The sequence below is a fragment of the Microtus pennsylvanicus genome, chromosome 1 (assembly GCF_037038515.1).
Source record: "Microtus pennsylvanicus isolate mMicPen1 chromosome 1, mMicPen1.hap1, whole genome shotgun sequence".
Taxonomy (NCBI): Eukaryota; Metazoa; Chordata; class Mammalia; order Rodentia; family Cricetidae; genus Microtus; species Microtus pennsylvanicus.
In genome coordinates this window covers 108,712,170-108,733,050 of record NC_134579.1, presented here as the reverse complement: position 1 = coordinate 108,733,050, position 20,881 = coordinate 108,712,170, and the positions used below count along the sequence as shown (strand labels likewise).

Genomic DNA, 20,881 nt, shown 5'->3' with positions numbered 1-20,881 from the left:
CGTGGTAAGTCAGGCTGCATTTCACTGTGTTGAAGCCGAGCGGTTCTTTATTGACGTTCCTAGAAAAGGTGGGAGCGGGGGGGGGGGGGGGGTGCTGCTGCTAAGAGGTTTGGCTTGAATCCCCAGTTCAACAGATTCCTGTGGTCTCTGTATGCATGTCTCTAGTAACATGTAGACTAGCTACTGCTGTCTGTTTTCCCTGAAGATTGCCACCAGGAATGCCATGTAAACGACTCCTAGAACATGTTTCAAGGTCATATTTTTAGTTAGTCCCAGCAAATCCAAGCCCTTGGAGTTCTTTATGGACACAGAGCAGAAGGGAATTCTGTTTCCTTCCCTGCCAAGAGAAGAGTATTTAAAATAAAGATGCAGAATGCACAGGATTGTACAAAATAACAAAGTTTATTTCTAGAAAATATGTCACCCTAACCATCCACATGCACACATCCACACAGCACTGCACACACCGAGGAACGAACGGCCTTTTAATCCATCTACCACATACAGTTATATTACAATTTACAATAGAGTTTCTGAAGACACAATGGGGGAAACTTTGTCATTCATATATAAACCTTCCAGAAATTACAAAAGAAAGGCAGTCTGAAAAGTGTGTAGAAAGAGTAAAAACAGTTTACAGTGGACAGGAATTACAAAGTAGTGACCGTCACACCTGCCAGCCTTCCGGGAGGTCTGCTGTTGGAGGCTAACTAACGATAAAGATGGGTGTGGGTGGGGCTGTGTCTGAGAGATCACAATTTGGGCTCTGTCTGGTCTGGCTAAGGAAGCATGTAGTGACTCTGCTGTGTGTGCTGTTGGCGGTGGTTCGGGGCAAGGCATTTCAACAAATAATGAAAGTAACAGAAACCTAAAGCCACAGGATGGGACACGGAGAGCAAAGATTATCAGCGCCCTGGCTAGCTAGAGGACGTGCATGCTGCCGGTCGCTCCCTCTCCTTTTGTGTGGTGGGATAAGTAAACATCTGTGTGTGGCTGGCTTGCTTTGAAAAGACCAAGGCAGGCATCTGAAAGTGTAGGGCCCGAGCCACTGGGATGTGAAGCCACTGTGTGAGTGAAGATGAAGCCCAGGAACGCACAACACATGCCAAGTATACACGGTGTTTTTATTCGACAGTACAAACCACTGTGCAGTTATAAGGCAGAACATCAAGGCGAATTAAACTAGGAATTTCAAGACCAGAGTGGAAATGACAGTAATGCATAACGAGGCAAGCATCTTGAGACGTGGGGGAGGTCGGAAATCCTGTAAGGGCTGATGTCAAGTGTGTGCCGGCTGGAACTGCAGGTAGGGGGCGCTGCAGAGAGCCCTCCCTCCCCTGCTGCTCAGCCAGCTGTCCCTCCCACCTCCCGCCCCAGACCTGGGATAGAACCTTGGGAGTGGAGAAGGAGGGGCCCACAATGCAGCCCCTCCCTGATCTCTCCAATGGTATTACGTGGATGGTAGTGTAAGTGTGCATCTCTCTACTGCTGGGGGGGGGGGGCGGGGGGAAGGTCAAGGTTGGGTTTTGGGAGTCATGAAAGCCCTAGTTTGGAATTAAAGCAAGTGACATGGATTTGGAATTGTCCGGAGGCTCACGGGTCACTTCACCGCACCCAGCCTTTTCAGCAGTTTCTTGCCTCTGGAGAGCAGCCCTTTTTTCTTTTTCGAGGACATTTCCCTGCCTCTCCCAGGACTACCAGAACCCATAGATGACGTAGGTGACCCCGAATGGAGATGGGCTGTGGGGGATGGAGCTCTCCTTGCTGTCCCTGAACCCTCGGGAGGAACCTAGTAGGTACATTGCGACAGTTTTATTGGGTGTGTCAGCGCCAACAACAATTCACTCGGTAACGCGTACTGCCCCATCTCCCGCCAGCCAGGGGAAAGGGTGGGTGGTTCGTTTCTTCTTTCAATTTTTAAAGTATGCCATGAGAAGCACACGCCCGCTCCCAAGCCCCCTCTGAGAGAGAGGCTGGCCTCGATGGGCTTTCGCTGTCTGTGTCTTGGGAGACAGGGTGGCCATCGCTTTGGCAAAGAAAGCCAGGTCATAATTTACTCTGAAAATTCAGACTAAAAGCAGGGGAAGTTATTGTCAATCAGATGGATAGGCAAGGTGGCCGAGAACCCATCAATCATTGTAAAGCAAAAGCTCTCAATGGGAATTTGGATGGATCATGAACTAGGTGGGTAGATAAGACCCTGCCATGGTGGAGTGAGCCCTTGGGTCAGTTAGAATCCTACAGAAACTTTGGGAATGGCACACTGTTTGAAAGAAAAAAAACTGAAATGAACCTTAATTGCAATCTAAGGAAGCTCAGAGGCCCTTCTTCTCACGGTTTCCAAAGAGAGGTATGTTTTTCCCAGCACATGGTGGGCTTTGAAAAAGACTATTAGGTGGGGAAAAAAGCCAACCAACAGTGTTTCGAAGGGATGGAATTTGATTAAGGGACATAGAGTGCCAATTTAACTTCATTCTGCAGCTAGGCACACACCTACTGAGCATGGCCAGTAATTGCCAGGCCTCTGGTTCTCAAAACTCCCCAGGGCAAAACTTGGCAAATGAGAGCTGGCTACTCGGTGGGTGTATACACCATACAAAGCAAGGGGGCCCCAAGCTTGCTTGGATTTAAAATCAAGGTCTAACTCTAATGGATAACACCTAGGGTGCACCCCAAAGCACACCTGAAGATACCACGGGACCAGCTAGTGCAGTCACGGGAGCTGCCACGTCGGGAGACAGTATTGCATTGGTAGGCCAGCACCTCTCTCTCACCTCCATGAGCTCTGAACAATTGTGCTTTGAGGAGAGGGAACACCTGCTCCTAAGGCCAAGGTGCTGCAGCTGGGTGTTCCGGCCAGCTTTGGCATGCCCAGAGCCAAGGCTGCCCCTCAGGGCTTGATCTGGGATTAAAGTTTTGTCTTGGCTGTTAGTGTGAGTCAAACTCGCTCACAGTAAACACGTGGATCGGGTTGTGCTTTTCCCGAGGGTGGCTAACAATGCAATAGGCAGCTTTCCTTTTGAGTACACGCTGGCGCACTCTGTGTAAACAAACGGCTGTAAGAAATATGTTCCCAAGGTTGGCCTTTCCCGTATTCTCAATGGACATATTTAAAAATGATTGTTCAAGATGATTCGTTTCACTATGAATCCAGTTGCTGGGCAACTGAGACCAGGTGAGATAGCCTATAATACTTTAGGTCCAATGGGGTTTTTTTGAGACATATTTCTTTTCTCTCTCTCTTTCTTTAAGCCCACATTGAAGTCTTAAGACTACCACGCTGTCCGCTTAGGGTAGCTTAAGTCGGTATCTCTCTAAGGTGTCTTCGGTTGCTCACTTACGTGAAGGCTACATGCCTGATTAGGGTGTGAAATGAACACTCTTCTTCTATGTCCAAGCAGATGAGCGAAGAGATAAAAACATATACGTAAAATACAACAGATAAGAACTCGCAGTGATGGCGAAACGTGAAGATGAGACACTCAAGAGAATGCAGTCTCAGGCAGGCGTGCTACGCTGCAGAAGCCCTGCCATCTAAGCCCTAGGGGGGTGGCCAGTGGCATTTGGGTCCCCAAACCTCACTCTCTGTCAGCTGAACTGTGCACCTATTGTAGAGGCCAAGGAAGGTCTTGGAGTCAGGCGGACTGACTGAAACCAAAGGGCCCTTCTGTGGGACACCAACATACAAGTTGGAGCTAAGCATTTTGTGGGCACAATGCCCAAAGAAGAACAGAGGGGAAAAAAATCAGGGCAGATGCTGGTGGGACCCAAGTCATGAAGCAGCAATGCAAAGATTGCGCCAGACCGCAGAGAGGGGAAGAGGCAGGCAGGCAGGCAGGCTAAGGGGGCTGGCTTACCCTTTTGGCCTTGGAACGCATGGGTGGGTCGTGGGAGTAGTGGGATGGAGCATCAGAAAGGTGGACCTCCACATCGTCAGGCACTTCTTCCAAGAAATTGGAGGGCACAAGGCCTTTCTGCCCATTCAGCTCTCCCTGTAAACAAAGGGTGGAGAAAGGGTCAAGGAAGCCATTTCTTTTTCCAGAACCTATTTCTCCCACAAGGACACCCTACTTAAGAGGACAGATGTGACCAGTTGATTCTGGCTGGAAGTGGCAGGGCTTGAAGGTATGTTGGGTAAACATTCCCTACAGAGTCCGAATCATGACAAGAAGCCCAGCCATGCATGAGGTAGGAATCCAGGGCCTTACAAGAGCCAAGTAAGTGCCCTGCTGCTGAGCTGAGCCACATCCCCAGCTCTCTTCTGGCTTACTTTGAAATAAGATCTCAGTTGCCCAGGTCAGCCTTGAACTCACAACCCTCTTGCTCAGCATCCTGGGAAGTGGGAACTCCAGTCCTCCACAAGTTTTGTTCTGGCCTGTCAAGTGCAGCTCTTGTTTAGGACTGAGGAGTAGATTCTAAAGATTCAACTCTTCTTGGAGCCACTCCTTAATTCTCAAGCCCAACGTCCTCTAGGGCTGGAGTGCAGCTCAGTGGTGAAGCACTTGCCTGGTGTCTGCATTCCATTGAGCCAGTCTGGGAGACTTGAGGGAGTTCAAGGCCAGCCTTGGCAACTTGACAAGATCCTATATCAAAATCAGAACGATGAGGGTGTAAAGACAGCAGCTTGTGACAGCAGTGACCCCAGCCACTGCTATTCCTTGGAGAATATGGGAGCCAAAGATCCAAAAGAGCAAAGAAGGTCAGACCAGCTCATGTCAAAAAAACCTGTGGTTTTCCTTCTTATATAAGAATGTGTCATTACTGTAAATCTTGACCCAACAAGGCAAAGATGAGTGTTCACGCCCGTAGACCTCTGCTTCAGGGTAGCAGAAACTCCTGCAGCTGTGTTCACACATCTGCACAAATACCGGGTTAAGGTGGAGCCCACGAATGCAGCTCCCTCAGCAGCCACACCGCTCCATCCTCAGGACTTCCAACACCACCCTGCCTGCAAATACTCAAACCAAGTTCAAACTTGCCTGGGACTGCGCCTCACGCCTATAATCCCAGCTACTTAGGAGGCTGATGTCGCAGGAGGACTGCTTGAGACCAACATGAGCAAAACAGCATAGTCCTGGCTCCAAAACAAAGCAACAATCCTGGCTGGTCCTGACAACATGCGGTTACGTTTCTTCATTGATGGTCTGGGACACAAATTAGCCTTCTGTCCTCATCAAACAGAACGTGCAAGCCTCACAATGCACAACCAAAAGTGTAATGGTGGACCCAAGGGAGAGTTATATAGTTATAAATGGTCTTTCTGCTAGAAGCTAAAACCACAGTATGTAAAGAAACAGCCAAACAAAAGATGTTTAAAAATAGGCATTTCTTCAGATGAATAGATAAAGGCCAAAAAAGATTTGGGAAGATCACAACACTACGGGTCACAGGGCAAACACAGATTACACTAAAGGGTGGGTCAGCAGGTAAGGTGCCTGCCATCAGCCTGACAACCAGGGTTCAATCCCTGGACCCACGGGGTGGAAGGAGAGAACTCCATCAACTTGGAGCATCACACCTCCACATGGCACCTACCACCCACCCCATCCCTGCCAATATAAAAAGTAAAGAATAAATATGTGAATCTTACACCATCAGGATGAATACGGTCAAGAACTTCCCGGCAGCTCCTCAAACCAGAAGACAGATACTGGTGAAGATATGGACCCTCCCGTAGCACTGATGGGAATGCAGTGGTGGAGCTCCTGTGTAGCTGCTGTGCAGCATAGCGCTGTGGGTCCTCCAGAAACTACAATGCTACCATGTGACCTCACAGTGTGCACCTCAAAAACTGGAGACAGATCCAGGTCTCAGAGAGCCACACATACGAGTGTTTATGCCTCCATTGTCTGCACCAGTCAAAAGCCAAGTGCAACTAACATGTCTACCTCTGGATAAATGGATCAACAAAAGAGGACATATGCATGCCACGGCATATTCAGACTTGAGATGAAAACCCCGTTCCGACACATCCGTGGCATGGCGAATTGAACCCGGTGCTGTAAAAAATTTTTTCAAGGATTTCTGGGTAAGCTGCTAGGCTGGAAGTCTTAACCACCAAAATCCGACAAAAGAAAAGAGCGAGTGCTCAGTGTGCTCTCTAGGAAGAGACAAGGTCTGCCAAGGAGCTTGTTAAGCCAGGGAGATCCCTGCAGGGAAGCAGGGCTCAGCAGGAAGCCCTTTTTACACCAGCGGGCCTGCCAATCAAGCTGCCCTGGAGACAGAGGCACAACCTGCAAGGAGAAAGCTGCTCCCTGAATACACACCACCTACAGGGACAGAAGAGGCCTGCCTGGGTCCAGGAGTCCAAGACAACTACCAAGAAAGGACTTAGAGCCTCCCATTCCTTAACCAGAAGACTGAAGCTGCAGAGATCAGTGGCTCCCATTGGTCCCTCCTGCACATGGCAACAGAAGCCTTCTAGGGCCATAGGGATTTGAGAATTTCCCCCTTTCAACTCAGCACAGCTATGCCAGCCAAGTCAAACTGTAAATGCTCTGTTATTTTCTATTATATAACTTCTAAGCTCACATACATAAATACATAACTTTGCTTTTGTTTGTGTACTGCTCATATCTAAAGTGTTTGTTTTACATCCCCCCTACCCAAGTTTACTATTTTTTAAATATTTATTATGTATACAATATGCCATCTGTGTGTATGCCTGCAGGCCAGAAGAGGGCACCAGAGCCCATTACAGATAGTTGTGAGCCACCGTGTGGTTGCTGGGAATTGAACTCAGGACCTTCGGAAGAGCAGGCAGTGCTCTTAACCACTGAGCCATCTCTCCAGCCCCCAAGTTTACTATTTTTAACTATATTGCTCAGACATAGCTCATACTCTCCCCTTCCTACATTTCTTCTCTTGTTTTTACTTCTGAGATCTGACGCTCTAGATCTGTGAGCCCTAACAGCATGCCAGCTTCTCCCTCTCGCCACCTTATCCATCTGATTTATTCTTTTCAAAGTCAACTTAATTCTTTTCCTTCCCACAATACTGCCCTCCCACTCCCAATCTCATTAAATGAGTCCATGTGCACGCCATACTGTCCTTGGTTGTCTTCCAACTGTTGTTGACGTCTCAAGGGCCCCCGTTAACTGGAGAGTCTAAAAACTGGATGGCAATAGTCAGCAGTTAACATGCCACCCAGGGGATAATGCAGAGCCTACCCAAGCGCTCAGAGCTCCTGGACCAAGGTGTTATTTTATGAACTACACAACTGTACCAATCTTGTATGTTAAAAATATAGCAACTGAATGAAAATAGCAAATTTTAAAGAACCAAGCAGCAAAAATAAGATACATAAATCCCATCACAGTGTCATAAACCTGAAAAATGAAGACACAGGACCCCTCCAAAAATTACCAATCCTGTAGCAGCGGCATCTAATGGGAGTGAGTTAAATGAAATTCCAGACACAGAACTCAGTATCATGATCATAAGGATGTTCAAAACCCAAACAGCTAGAGGAAATAAAGACGATAGACAGTGTGAAAAAGGATTCAACAAAGAGAGATGCTGAGGAAAACCTAGTTTGATGTACCAGAAATGAAAAAAAGAGAAAAACCAAGTCCATGGAAAGTCTCAATGATATCATAGATGAAGGAAAGAACCGAATGCCCGAGCCTGAGGACAAGGTGAAGGAACGGAATGATCCAGCAAGGGCAGTGATAAAATCCCGACACCATCTATTCCAAGTGGGAGTTCTAAGACATAAACAACACTCAAAAAAAACCAAACCTTTGGATTATAGGCACAGGAGGAAAAGAATCTGGTTCTACAGGCACAGAAAACATATTCAAGACTAACAGTTCTCCAGAGCTAGGGAGAGAGGCCCATCCAGATGACATAGACCAAAGAACCTCCCTTCGTCATGCTTTAATCAAAATACTAAATACACACAACAAAAAAGATATTCAAGAGAAACGCTAAGTCACAAATAACAGCAGGCCCATCAGAGTAATAGCAGACTTGGCAACTGACGCTTTAGAATTAGGATGGTGTAGAAAATGCACTTCCGATTCTGAAAGACAGCCCAGCAAACTGGACTCATACACAGCAGTAGGATCTGTCATAGAGTTGAAACTTTCCCCAGTAAAGAGACTGAAGGAATTTGTAACCATTAAGCCAACCCTACAGATAATATTTGAAGGAATCCTTCAGACCGAAGAGAAAACCAAATCCGCCACAAGACTCTAAAAAGAAGAGCAAACCACACTGCAATAAAGGAAGGAAAAACCAAGCACTACAAAACCAACAAAGTAGTAGGAATAAAAAGACAACTTTCAATAATAACCCTGAAGAAATGAGACCGTTAGAGTCCATTCAAAAGACTTGGACTAGTAGATTGTATTAACACATGAAGCCTCAAAAAACAAATGCACCTCACCAAAAAAGGCCAAGACTGCCTTAGGCCAGAAAGGGTGGTCCAAGCAAATGGAAACGAGGAAACAAAGCTGTTGTTCTAACATCTGACAAAATAGATGTGAAACCAAACTAGTTAAGATAGTAAAGGGGACTTCATATTAAGGGGAGCAATCCCTCATGAGGACATTGCCATTCACACATGCCTGAACACAGGAGCATCCAAGTTCATAAACAAGTGCTGTTAAGTGTCACACAGTAACCCCAGCACAATAATAGTGGGCAATCGGGCATTCTGAAGGAAAACGATCTGAATTAAATGACCCCATAGATCAAATGGATTTGATTGACATCTATAGAACATTCCACTCAACCACTGTAGAATGCATATTGTACTTAGAAGACCATGGAACTTTGTATAAAAGAGATCATATATTACACAATGCAAAACTTAATACAGGAAAACTAAAATATTCCTTGTATATCCTCTCTGGTCACTGTGGAATAAGACCATGCAGGTCAACAGCAAGAGAAACCCTAGAGCATATACAAACTCCTGGAGATTAGACAACACAATTGAATGATGAAAGAGGAATCAAAATGGAAATAAAAACACCCCTAGAGTCAGGTGAAAACATAACATACCAACAGCTCTGGGATATAGTGAAGGCAGTCCTAGCAAGGCAGTTTATAGCTACATTTATGCCTATGTCAAGAAATTGAAGATTTTGAGTAAATATCTTAACAAGACACCTGAAAACTCCAGAAAAGGAGCATGCCAAATCAGCAAATGGAAAGAAATAATTAGATCAGAGTAGCAATTAATGAAATGGAAAAAGATACAAAGAATCAATGAAAGTTGGTTCTTTGAAGAATGAAACAAGATTGACAAACCTTTAGCCAAACTAACCAACAGAAAGCAAGGAAAGACCCAACCTGGAGATGAAAAGGGAACCATCACAACAGATACTGACAAGCTTCAGAAGATCATTGTGTATTACCTTGAAAAACATATATTCCAATAAACTGAAAAACTGAAATGGATGAATTTCTAGATGCATAGTGACCCACCAAAGTAAACCAAAATGAGATAACATTTAATTAGATCCATAAGAGTCAGTGAGACTGAAGCAGTGATTAAAGTCTTCCACATAAAAGTCCAGGCCCACGTGGATTCCTGGTGAATTTTATCAGACGTTCAAAGGAGAGTAAGACCAACATTTCTCAAATTACTCCATAAAATAGAAAAGGAACATTACCAAGGTCTTTTAACAAAGCTAGTATGACTGAGATACCAAAAGCAGAAAAATATGCAATGCAAAAGAAAATTGCAGACCAGTTTTTCTGATGAATACAAATGCTAAAATTCTCAAAATATCTGCAAACCAAATCCAAGACCCTTCTTATATGCTAATGAGTGTATGAAGAAGGAAATCAGAAAAGACAAGCCCATTTAGTATATATATGCATGTATATATGTACGCACACACACATATATGCACATATATATTCTGTAACCAATGGGCTAATAAAGATCATTGACCATGACCAAGTTGGGTTTGTTCTAGAGATGCAGAGACTTCAATATATGTAAATCAACAAACATAAGTTACATTAAGTAGATATCATCAAGGAAAAAAATCACATGGTTATCTCAAAAGATGGAGAAAAAGCTTTTGACAATATATAATATCCTACATGTTAAGTCCTGAAGTCACCCAAAATAAAAGACAAATGTCTCAACATAATAATAAAACCTATACATGACAAACCTACAGCCAGCATTATATTAAGTGGGAAAAACTTGAAAGCATTTTTATTAAAGCCAGGAACAAGGCAAGGGTGTTCATTTCTCCATTCCATATGGCGTTGAAAGTCTTAGAGCAATGAGACAAGAGAAGCGGATTCGAGAGGAAGAGGTCAGAGTATCTGTCTCTGTTTGCAGAGGTCATGATCCTATGTGTGAGACCCCAGGACTCCAACAGGAAACTGCCTACAGTTGATAAGGACCACTAGAAGAATGGCAGAATGCAAATTAAAATACAAAAATTAGTAACCATCTCATACAGTAATAAGTGTGCTAAGAAAAAAATTAGGAAAACAAGCCCGTTCAGTATATGTGTATATGTGTATGTGCTTACATGCATTTTCATCTATGTGCGTACATATTCCACAGTCAATGGGTTAATGATAAAAAGAATTTAGTAAGCTAAATCAGGAAGAAGGAAGTCTACCCTGTGCAGACACATCTGCTACTGAAGTCTGCAGCAAGCCACAGGCCAGCTACCCAGACATGTTTCCCAGCACTGTTATGACAGTAAGACAGCAAACGGAGGTGACAGCTGTTAACATCAGAGACTAAACAGTCATCATCTGGAGCACTCGAGAATCAGCTGATGACTACAGAGATGCATTCATGACAGTAGTTCATGGAGACCACACACATCCCAAGAGGGATTCTGTGCAGCCAGGCCTACAGGTGCAGGTCTGGGACCCAGCCACTCAGGAAGCCAGCCTGAATGACACAGGGTGTCTCCCTGGGTCTCTTACATTTTCAAACTGAAAAAGTAAACTAAAGCCTGGGATTGTGGCTCAAGGGTAGAGAATAGCAGTAAGATCCATAAATTCTTAATAATTTAAAGGCCCATAAAAAGGGAATAAAAATAAATTTCTGACTCTCTTGTTAGATGACAGGAAGTATTCCCAGTCAGACATGACGGTTTCCCCTGAGCCTAAACTAAATATGGCATAGACTTTCTCTAAACAGAGGAATGAGGGTCTGCTATAGAGCCAAGGCTCACTGAATATATTATAAAACCCTGAATATATTATAAACATATTATAAAAATAGAGATGGAAAGAGCAGACCCAAGAGCTGCAGTCTATGCAATCATCCATACCAGTCAAATTTAGCATATATGGTATGGATGAGATATTTAGGAGAGCAGCTTTCTTTTTTGAAAAAAAGATTTGTTTTTTTTTCCATTTGTGTCCATTTATGTGCTTGTGTGAGTATATGTAACGCGTGTGCATATGGAGGAGAGGTAGAAGAGGGAACTGGAGTTATAGGCAGTTGCGAGCCACCAGGCATGGGGGGGGGGGGGCTGAACCAAAATTAGGTCTTCTGCAAGAGAAGCAAGTTCTGTTAAGCTCTGAGCAAGCTCTTCCGGCACAGGACAGGTCACTTTAGGAAAGATCTTTATAAGGTTCTAACTCAGGAGAAAACGAAACATAGCCACAAGTCAGCACGTGAGAAACAGGCACAGAACTGAAGAAGGAAGGGTAGCTCACTGCGGTGAGCCGCCTTCAACACACTATTCATGAAGACAACGCACTGTGACCTCATACAAATTCATAGCCCAACACTGCTCCAAATGAAAAGCTAACCAGTAGACTGTGGCCTACAGAAAGACATTGTTACTCTGTGAAAGGAGGTGTGGCTATCTCACCAAAACCCACATGGGGTGTTGAAAACTCACCAAAAATCTGCATGGCAGTGTGGCTACCCCACTAAAACCTGCTGTGAAATCTCGGCAGCTTAGAGGATCGAACCTCTAAAACCCTGTGTGCCTGAGGCTGTGGAGGTGGGGATCTCTGGGAGCATCCACCACTGTATGGAGAAGCAGGACTCCCAAGAGGAGGTGGCCATGGGGGGCAACCACAGAGAGTGGTCACAGGGGTGAGGGACATGCAGAGAACAGCTAGACACAGACGCAGGAAGTCAAGCCCACCCTGTGTGTGGCCTCCTTTACTCATTAGCCGTAGAAGAAGAGGGAGGCACCGTGGCTGACACAGGAATGAGCAGGAAGAGCAACTCTCTGGTTTCGGGTTGTGGGTAAAGCCAGGGCTGGTCCACCTGAGGGTTTGGCTGTGGGTAAGAGGAGGTGGGGAAAGCCAGGGCTGGTCCACCTGAGGGTTTGGCTGTGGGTGAGGGGAGGTGGGGAAAGCTAGGGCTGGTCCACCTGTTTGTTTTGTTTTTTACATCCCATTCTCCATGAGAGAAACTCCACCACCCAGGCCATAAATAACCTAGAAAATCAAATTGTTTTGTAAATGTTTGGATGGTGGCAATTTTGTGTTTGCTTTGTCTATGGTTTGTAGACACAGAAAATACTATAATTAGTAGAGACTAGCAAGAGACCACAGTGCTAGCTTCCTTCCCTCCTTCCCTCCCTCCCTCCCTCCCTCCCCCTCTTTTCTTTCTTCATTCCTCCCTCCCTTCCTTGCTCCTCCTCTTCTTTTTCCCCTTCATTCCTCTCGCCTGCCCTCCCTCGCTGTCCTTCCTCCTTTCTCTCATTGTTCCTTCCTCTCCTTTTCTGTTTTTGAGACAGGATCTAGCTATATAGCCCAGGCTTGCCTTGAACTTACAATCCTCCTGTCTCAGCCCCCCCCCCATGTCCCAGGCTCGTAGCCATGTGTCACTTTGGCCCCCAGATTTCTATATTATATACAAAAGAAAACTCAGCTCAGAGAGGCAGCAAACCAGGCAAATGCTTCAGAACGTGATATAAACAGATCACAGCTTATGTGCTACTTTAAGAGAGCACAAACCAGGGCTTGGGATAAAATGAACAGCATTTCTCGATGTTCCAAAAACTTACATAATAAAACCCATCTTCATCGATTTCACCAAAAACAGTAATAATGTCTCCTGTGCAAAACGGAAGTTCCGCCTGCAAAGATAGAAGACAGAGCTAAGAGAATGTTGTGACACAGGAGCATCCTACAAGGCCCTGGATTCTTCCTATTCTTTGGGAATTAATCTGTCTTTCACCTAAGATAGGATGTAGGGTGCAAAGCTGAGGGGACAGGGAGGGAGGTTATCTGCTCAAAGCTGGGGTGGGGGCATCTGTTCTAAGTAAACCTAAGAGAAACGTGTAGATTAAAGGTCATTGCCACCTCCTGGTAACGCACAGGAACTCTAGTCACGTGGTAACTACACACCTGGAAGACTGGAGAATGAGGACTATTGGCAAACCTCTCAGCACCAAGAAAATCGCCCAGCCCCACCATCAGTTCAACACCCATCTGTTAAATGTCAGGTCCCAGTCTGGGGAGAGCAGAGAACGTATCCAGGAGTCAAACTGTCCTTAGACCCTTTGGACTATGGTCATAGAGCCCGGAAGAAGGGAGAAACAGAAAGCTACCTGGGGATGACTGCAAACATGACTGTGTCTCTAATAAGAGGGAAGTGAATAGGTTTCCCAGCCAGCAGCTGATAAGCAAAGCTATGGGCAGGAATTCAGCTCAATCTGGTTTAGGGGTGGGCAACTTTTTTTTTTCTTATTTCTGATCATGTTCTGCTTTTATGCTATGGGGTACCCGGCAGTCCCAGGCACCCAGAACACCCGCCCTCCCTCTCATCTTTCATATGCACACGAGGGATCATCAGCCACAGTGACGTCGGTTTCTCTGCTGAAAGGGACTCCATATTGCCGTAAGTGTGGGTCATAGGTTGCTCTTCTATAGTTATGCAGGGAGACTTGGACCACAGGGACAAGGATTTGCCACTGTAACTGCCCTCATGACATCAAACACTTGTGACATACTATACGTATATTTTTGGCAAACATCTTCATGACACAGTTTGTAAACTAGACACCCTAATAGATGGGTAGGAACTTAGAACACAATGGCGAAAGAGTACCCTAGATAAGGCTAGCACATCTGCATTCTCAGCAGCAGACTCGTGCACTATGCTGGATCAGGGTGATTCCCAGCTGGGTGGAATGCGGTGGGACAGTTTGTGGGTGTGGCTAAGGATGGACATTTGCTCGCTCATCGTTGATTTCTGGAGTTTCCACTGGCATCCTTGGACCTCGGCTGGCCACAGGTAACTGAAAACGTGGAGCTGTGTTTTCTGCAGCTGTCTGTGAGCCAGAGAATGCGACTGCCATCTCTGACGCGGCTTGCCACCGGGTCTCCCTCTCTACAATGCTCAGGGAAGAGCGCGGCCTAAAGGCACATGGACCAAGTGTGGCACCCATGAGAGGCTTAGCCAGAAAGGCACTGGGAGCAGGTCCAGGTCAGTGTGAAAGACCTCTGGGCTGGTACCTCAACATCCACATTGGGGGAGCTTTCCCTCGGGTCATAGTCGTAGAGAGCCACCATTCTTCGTGTGGGCACAGAGTGACCCCGGCCACTTCTTCTGCTTCTCTCTGCAAAACCAGAAGATCTAGTTGTGAAGAGGCCACTCAGTGCTCAAAGGGTGTGTGTAGCTGCTGACACCCCTGGCTTCGGAAAATGGTCTCAGCCTCCAGTGTTTACCTTCACAGTGACATTCCCCCTTGGGACTACCATGCCATGGGGGCTCCATGAGGTAGGGGACCTCCTCCCAAAGTGAGTGCAACCAGGTGGCTACGACTTGGGAAGGCCTAGTAGGCACCATGAGGCTCTGACCATTGCTTTGGAAAAAAGCCACAGTTACCCCTTGAATTGAAACCTTTACTCCCGCAGGGAAGATGGAGGCTCTTGAGACTCATAAAGCTAAGGAAACTGAGATGGCTCAGCACACTCAGAAGCTTACAAGGCTCGCAAGGCCCCACCCCAAGCTTCTAAAGCTGTGACTAAATGCTAGGGAACACAGCTCTTGGTGAAACCAGCTGCTGGGTGTGCAGGAACTCGGTACAGTTTTGGTGATAGGTACAGTTTTGGTGAGTCATCACCTATGCTGGGGGTGCTGTCTTTGAGTCACCACTCAGAGTAGCGTGGCCAGGTGGCAACATTGTCTCACCAAAGGCAAGGTGAGCATAGTTATCATGATAGACAGCTCCGGCCAAACAACGCCTACACTGGCCTGACTTTGGGGACAGGCTCATTAATCATGGTGTTCCTTGGAACAAAGCAGATACGCCTACCCAGTTACTGTGTGATCGTATAAGCAGAGAAACTCTAAAACAAATGAAAGAAAGGCTGTATTGGATCATACTAACAGAATCACAGCCCATCAGCGAGTTTCCAGACTCGAGCTAATTACAGATCCCAAGCCCCCTGAATAAAGGGGAGGCAGACCCCACGAGGAAGAGCCACGTTACGGCACCGACAGGTTTTACCGTCAATCTTCCTCCCATCCTTCTCCAGAGAGCCCTATGGCCTTTTATTAGTGTATCTGTACACTGGGGAGAGGGAGCCTCAACTGAGGATTTGCCTCCACCAAATTGGCCTGTGAGCAAGTCTGGGGGGGGATCTGTTTTTATTGATTAATATACGGGTGGGGACAGCCCTCTGTGGGCGGTGACCCCCCTGGGTGCTAGGTTGTAAAGGCAGCAGGCTGAGCAAGCCTGTAAAGTAGTAGTCCGCTCTGGTCTGTGCCTCAGATCCCGCTCTACCTTTCCTCAGCGCTGCGCTGTGGACCGTAAGGTGAAATAAACCCTTTCCTCCCCAGGTCATCTTTGCTCGTAATGTTTTATTACAACAGAAAAAAAAAACCTAGAACAGGAAACAAAGCCTTTTAGCTGCACTTCACCCATCAAGACACTTGCGTGTGTGTGTGTGCACGTGTGTGTGTGTGTGCATTGTGTGTGCACAAATACTAGAACAAATACTAGGATGTAGTAAATGCTCCTAAAGCATGCAGGTGGATTGCAGTACTGGCTTGCAGAGTGAGTTCTACCCAACAAGAAGGGAGGGAGTAGCAACCCCCCCCATATCAGACACTCAGAGGTACTGTGCGGCCCGTGCTTCTGGGGGTTGAGGCTCCCCCCATACACCCCACTATGGGCTACTCTAAATGTAAGTACAGCCGAGCCTAAGGGATTGTGCCCACCTATTTTCTCCACAGGTGTGTTCAGAGGGAGGAAGCCTTGTCTCAGCAGCTGGTCCATCATCTCCTCATCATCCGCATGGATCTCGGAGACCATGTTACAGGGAATGAGGCCGAGCCGGGCGCAGGTCTCCCCACGGTAAAAGCCGTCTGCGTCTTTGTCTCCATATACCTGGAGCCGTTGGGGACAGCAGAGCATTTTGATAGACTGGCTCAGCCATACCTTGCCCCACCAACAGCAGAGGCACCTCAAGCCCAAACTGCTTAGAACACACATTTCAAAGCCCACCCTTGACCTGCATCAGTCATAGGCCCGCTGGCCCAGTGACCATGGCTCCTCATCTTCTCGTCCCTCCCCTTTGTTGGTGTGCCTGCCTGAAGTTTGGGGTGTAGGACACAGAAACCTCTGCTTTTCAAATTCAGGATCTGTAAGCATAGGCTCTGATTGTACACGAAGTACACAGAACACACTTAGGCAGGCAGGTTTGCGTGCATAGGGACGTGCACAATCCCATCAGGCAGATAGGTGAAAGCAGTGACCCTCTTCCTAGGTGGAGCAGCGGCAATGCCTAGCCTACGTTCCAGGCTTTCACAGCCCTGAGTCGTCTCCATCAGCCCTTGAAGTCTAAAGGCTACGATCTCCCATGCTTGCACAAGCACCACTCCAGCCTCGCTGCCAGTCTCGGCCCCCTATCCCACCATACCGCAGCCATCACTACCTTGATGATCTGTCCTTCTTTGAAGGGAAGCTCCTCCTCAGCGGCATCAGGGTTGGGGGACATGGTCAGTGGGTCATAGTCAAACAGTGCCACGAAGATGCGGGCCGGGAGCTCCTCAGCACCAGGGTCAGTTTCTGACTCATCATAGAAGTCTGGAGAAAGGCGGTCTCGTCGGGTGTATTCATCTAGAGCGTGCAGGGGACAGAGCAGAGGGACGGTGTGACACCAGGGGTGCATCTGTGGAAAGGGCAGCCCTGGGTGCTCCTCTCTGTCTGTTTGGGCTCACCATGGGCCAGAAATCCCCCAAAGGTAGACTGGGGATTGCTTCAGAACAGAACCTCACTCCAAACTAAGCCATAAAGTGAGAGAAAGTCATCGGAGCGAAAAGCCTTGGGTCAGTGGCTCTGACAGAATAGGTGTTTGGTCCCCTCAGAGTGCAGGTGTGACCCTCGTGAGATGTTTCCTGGGTCCTCAGCAGAGCACAAGGCCAAGTCTAAGTTTATTTGCCACTCACATCTCAGGGTTCAACATGGCGGACAGCGCCATTCTCCCAGATCTGGATGTTACACCCTCCACCAAAGGGAATCCATGTCTTTTGAGTATCTAATTGCGATTTGTTTAGGATCCTAATGTGTGTGTGTGTATGTGTGTGTGTGTGTGTGTGTGTGAGTGTGTGAGGGTCACTTGACATCATGAGCTGTACGGTTGTCTGGCTATACCCACGAGGTGCCCATTGTGGACTCCTCTCATGCTGACACTAAACTGCACCATAATCTTACCCCTTAAAAAGATGGCAACTAGAACCTTTGCCCTTCCCACTATGACACTTTTTTAAAAGGATTTGTTTTTAATTATGTGTAGGTATGCGCATATGGCTGCAGGGGGCCACAGAGGCTGGAAGAGTCAGATCCTCCAGGAGCTGAAGTTACAAGCAGTCATGAGTCTTCTGATGCAGTTTCTGAAGTCAAACATTCGCTAGAAGAGCAATACATGTTCTTAACTATGGAGCTACCTCTCTAGCCATGCCCCTCCTCCACCTATCTTGGCTGCTTTAATTGGCTCCAGGGCACTTCCAAATCAGTGTTGATGCTTGGCTGTCCTACAGTTTAGGGGGTTGTGACAAGAAATAAAAGTTAATATTATTGTTAGAAATCGGAATATTAATAGCCACCGTATTTTTCTTATTCGTGGCTCCACTGTCTATTAAAGTGTACCCAGGAAAATATGATATGAAGACTTCACTACCTCTAGGAAAGAAAAACTGATGCTTTTGGAATATGGCGGGTTCCCAAAATGCTAATTACTGATGTTTTTCCTTAAATTTTACCTTTTATTTTATATGTGAACTATGTATGTATAGCGACCAGAAGATGGCGCCAGATCCCCTGGAACTGGAGTCACAGCTGGTTGTGAGTTGCTATTAGGTGCTGGGAAATGAACCCAGGTCTTCTGCAAGAGCAGCAACTGCTCTTCACCACTGAGCCATCTCTCCAGACCCTAATGGCTACTGCTTTAACATGCAAAGAGAATTGAGGAGCAGAGAAACATGTTCTCTGACCCCTGAGCCCTGGTTATTACTCACTGACTGCTGGGCCCACCTGCATGTGTCCTTGGTGAGTGACAGGCCTATCACATGGATGTTATGGATGTTTCCTTCCGAGCTGTTCACAGGCACTTGGGTTTGTCTTTCCACACCGTGAAAAGTGCTGGGTTTAAGTTATGTTTTTTTACACAGGGTCTTGGGTGACTACAAGAACGAAGAAGAGATAAGGGAGCTGCCATGGGCTCATTCTCTTTCAAGTATTAGGATGAAGGGTGTGATCTTTGTTACACGGCATTACTCTCTTTGGGGCCAGTCACATGCCTGCAGCCTCTCGAGTTCTTCACCTTAAGAATCCAGACAAACCTTGCATAAGATCCGATGACAAGGGTCCCAACCAAGACAGAAAAGGCTGTCTCTGGCTCTTACTGACAAGGGTATCTGACAGGACAGTGCAGGCAGGCTGTCCCCAGCTCTCAGTGACAAGGATGTCTGAATATCTATCTGGGCATGGGATGTCCCTACCTTTTTTTTTTGTCCCTGACTTTCTGTGGTCATAGCAATAAGTTCCTGGCCTGGGAGACTGAAGTAGGAATTCTACTCTAATTCCTTAAATAACATAAATCTCAGTGCCCATAGAAATGTCCATTCCTGCCTATGACATCTCTGCATGGAGTGGTGGGGTGGTGGTGGGATTCATAGAAGCCTGTTTATTTGGTCGTGTGACATCTCCAGCAGCACTTCACCCTTTCTTTGCCCAACAATAACACTGAGACTGAGCAGGCAACTTGGCTGGCAGAGCAGGAGCTGAACCCTGAGTGGGTCGGCCCTGGCTCTCAAGCCTCAGGACCGAAGTCCCACTGAACAGGGCAGCCCAAACCCTTTTCTGCTCACTTTGTCAGGGACATTTGGCCGGGCTAGGATTGGGAGAGCAGAGCCCTGCACTGATCAGCTTATCTTGGAGTCCATGCTTTTTGAGTCTGGCCATACACCTCTTGCTATCTTTCGGATTAGTAAAGACAGATTTTGGTGGCGGTGGTTGGGTGGGGTTTGGTGGGTCGCACTCCATGAGCTGAGGACGTCCAGCATCCCATGGCATCCTTAAGGGTAAAGCAGGTGCCTGGTGATGAAAGCAGAGCTGCAGAAGCAAATGCTTCTCTGCAGAAGGAACAAGCCCAGAAGGGATTCCTACTGCTGTTTGGCTTCCTCTTGGGGTGGGGAAAGAATCATGTTCCAACATTTCCTGCTCACTGTAATTTGAATCCTTTCCAATTTGGGTCACCTGAGCAGATTTTCTTCCACTCTGAAATGGCGAACCTGGTATTGTCCCCACCATTCCTGCTTAGTGTCTTTCCTATGGTGTGCATGCACATGTGTGCGTATATGCGTGCGTGTGTGTGTTCACAGAAGCCTGGTTTATTTGGATCCTCGTGATCCCTGTGACCTCACGAACACCACTTCTTAGAATTACTGTCCCCATGGTTCTATGCCAATGGCAGCACTATCGCCCCATCTGCAGACACCCTTAGCATGAGTTGGTGACAACCAACAGCCAAAGGACAGCTTTGAGTCCCACTGACTGAATCCCAAATGGTTTATAAGAAAAGGAAGCCCAGGTGTCATGAGTGGGTGGAGAGAATAGGACTGAGGTGGATGGCGAGGGGGCGGGGCCAGTGGTGGGTAAGAAAGGGAGCACATGTCTTAGGGACACTTCCAGCTTCCAAGTGTTGCCAAGACTTGCACCAATATGACCTATGACCTCAAATGACTCCACTCACCAGGAGCTTATCTGGATATTTGGGGTATATAGTCAACTCAACCTCTCTCTCTCTCTCTCTCTCTCTCTCTCTCTCTCTCTCTCTCTCCCTCTCTCTTCCAGGAAATTCCTAAAGCACATCTCTGACTATGTCTCTGAGAGTGGGTCCAGAAAGGATTTAGCAGGAGGAACTGTGTCCTCCATGTGGGAATGTGGAAGGCACCATCCCAGGGACTGGGGTTGATGACATAAGAGAGGAAAGGATCAAGCCAGTAGATAGAGTATTTTGTTCTCTCTCTTCCTCCTCTCCCCACTCTCTCTGTGTCTCCCCTCCCAACCTCCTCCTACATCCTCCCTGCCACAGTGGACTGAACCCTGACACTATGAGTCCCCTTGTCCTTTTTCCTCTTCATTGTTTTTCTCAGGCACTTGACCCAGTACAAAAGCCCTAATGTGTGACCCATGAACTGTTCTTAAGTAGGTGGTGTACAGAGAGTGTATGATAGGGATCAGGCCACTAACCAATGGATGGAGCCATCGCCGGCCGGTGCCTCTGAGGACCTCCGCCACTGTGAGAATACCTTCGGCTCACGTGATCCATCCGGTCTCCTCGGCCCATCAAAGCGGGGTTTCCTAAAATCTAGACCCAAGAGAACACCGTGGTTAGATCTGGCCAGCCTTGGAAGGAAAAGAGGAGTTAAAGCCAAATCAATCCGGATCAGAAGCAGAAGCACTAAAGG

The 20,881-nt window shown here is 47.0% G+C and overlaps 1 protein-coding gene across 12 annotated transcripts in view; it reads right to left on the bottom strand.

The window, feature by feature from the left end:
- Positions 1-1,105: 1,105 nt before the first annotated feature.
- The window catches only part of Rimbp2 (RIMS binding protein 2), a 192,566-nt gene continuing 172,790 nt past the window's right edge, over positions 1,106-20,881 (bottom strand). For 4 of the 12 annotated variants that reach the window (XM_075978038.1, XM_075978031.1, XM_075978040.1 and 1 more), the window contains 7 exons: positions 20,664-20,781; positions 16,846-17,030; positions 16,130-16,298; positions 14,419-14,522; positions 12,966-13,037; positions 3,858-3,992; positions 1,106-1,789 (listed from right to left, as the gene is read on the bottom strand). In XM_075978038.1, the coding sequence (XP_075834153.1) occupies positions 1,601-1,789; positions 3,858-3,992; positions 12,966-13,037; positions 14,419-14,522; positions 16,130-16,298; positions 16,846-17,030; positions 20,664-20,781 (972 nt within the window). In that variant the 3' untranslated portion in view covers positions 1,106-1,600. Of the gene's footprint in view, positions 3,388-3,857; positions 3,993-12,965; positions 13,038-14,418; positions 14,523-16,129; positions 16,299-16,845; positions 17,031-20,663; positions 20,782-20,881 lie in introns of all 12 variants that reach the window. The other 8 variants (XM_075978032.1, XM_075978034.1, XM_075978033.1 and 5 more) reach the window with 6 other exon arrangements.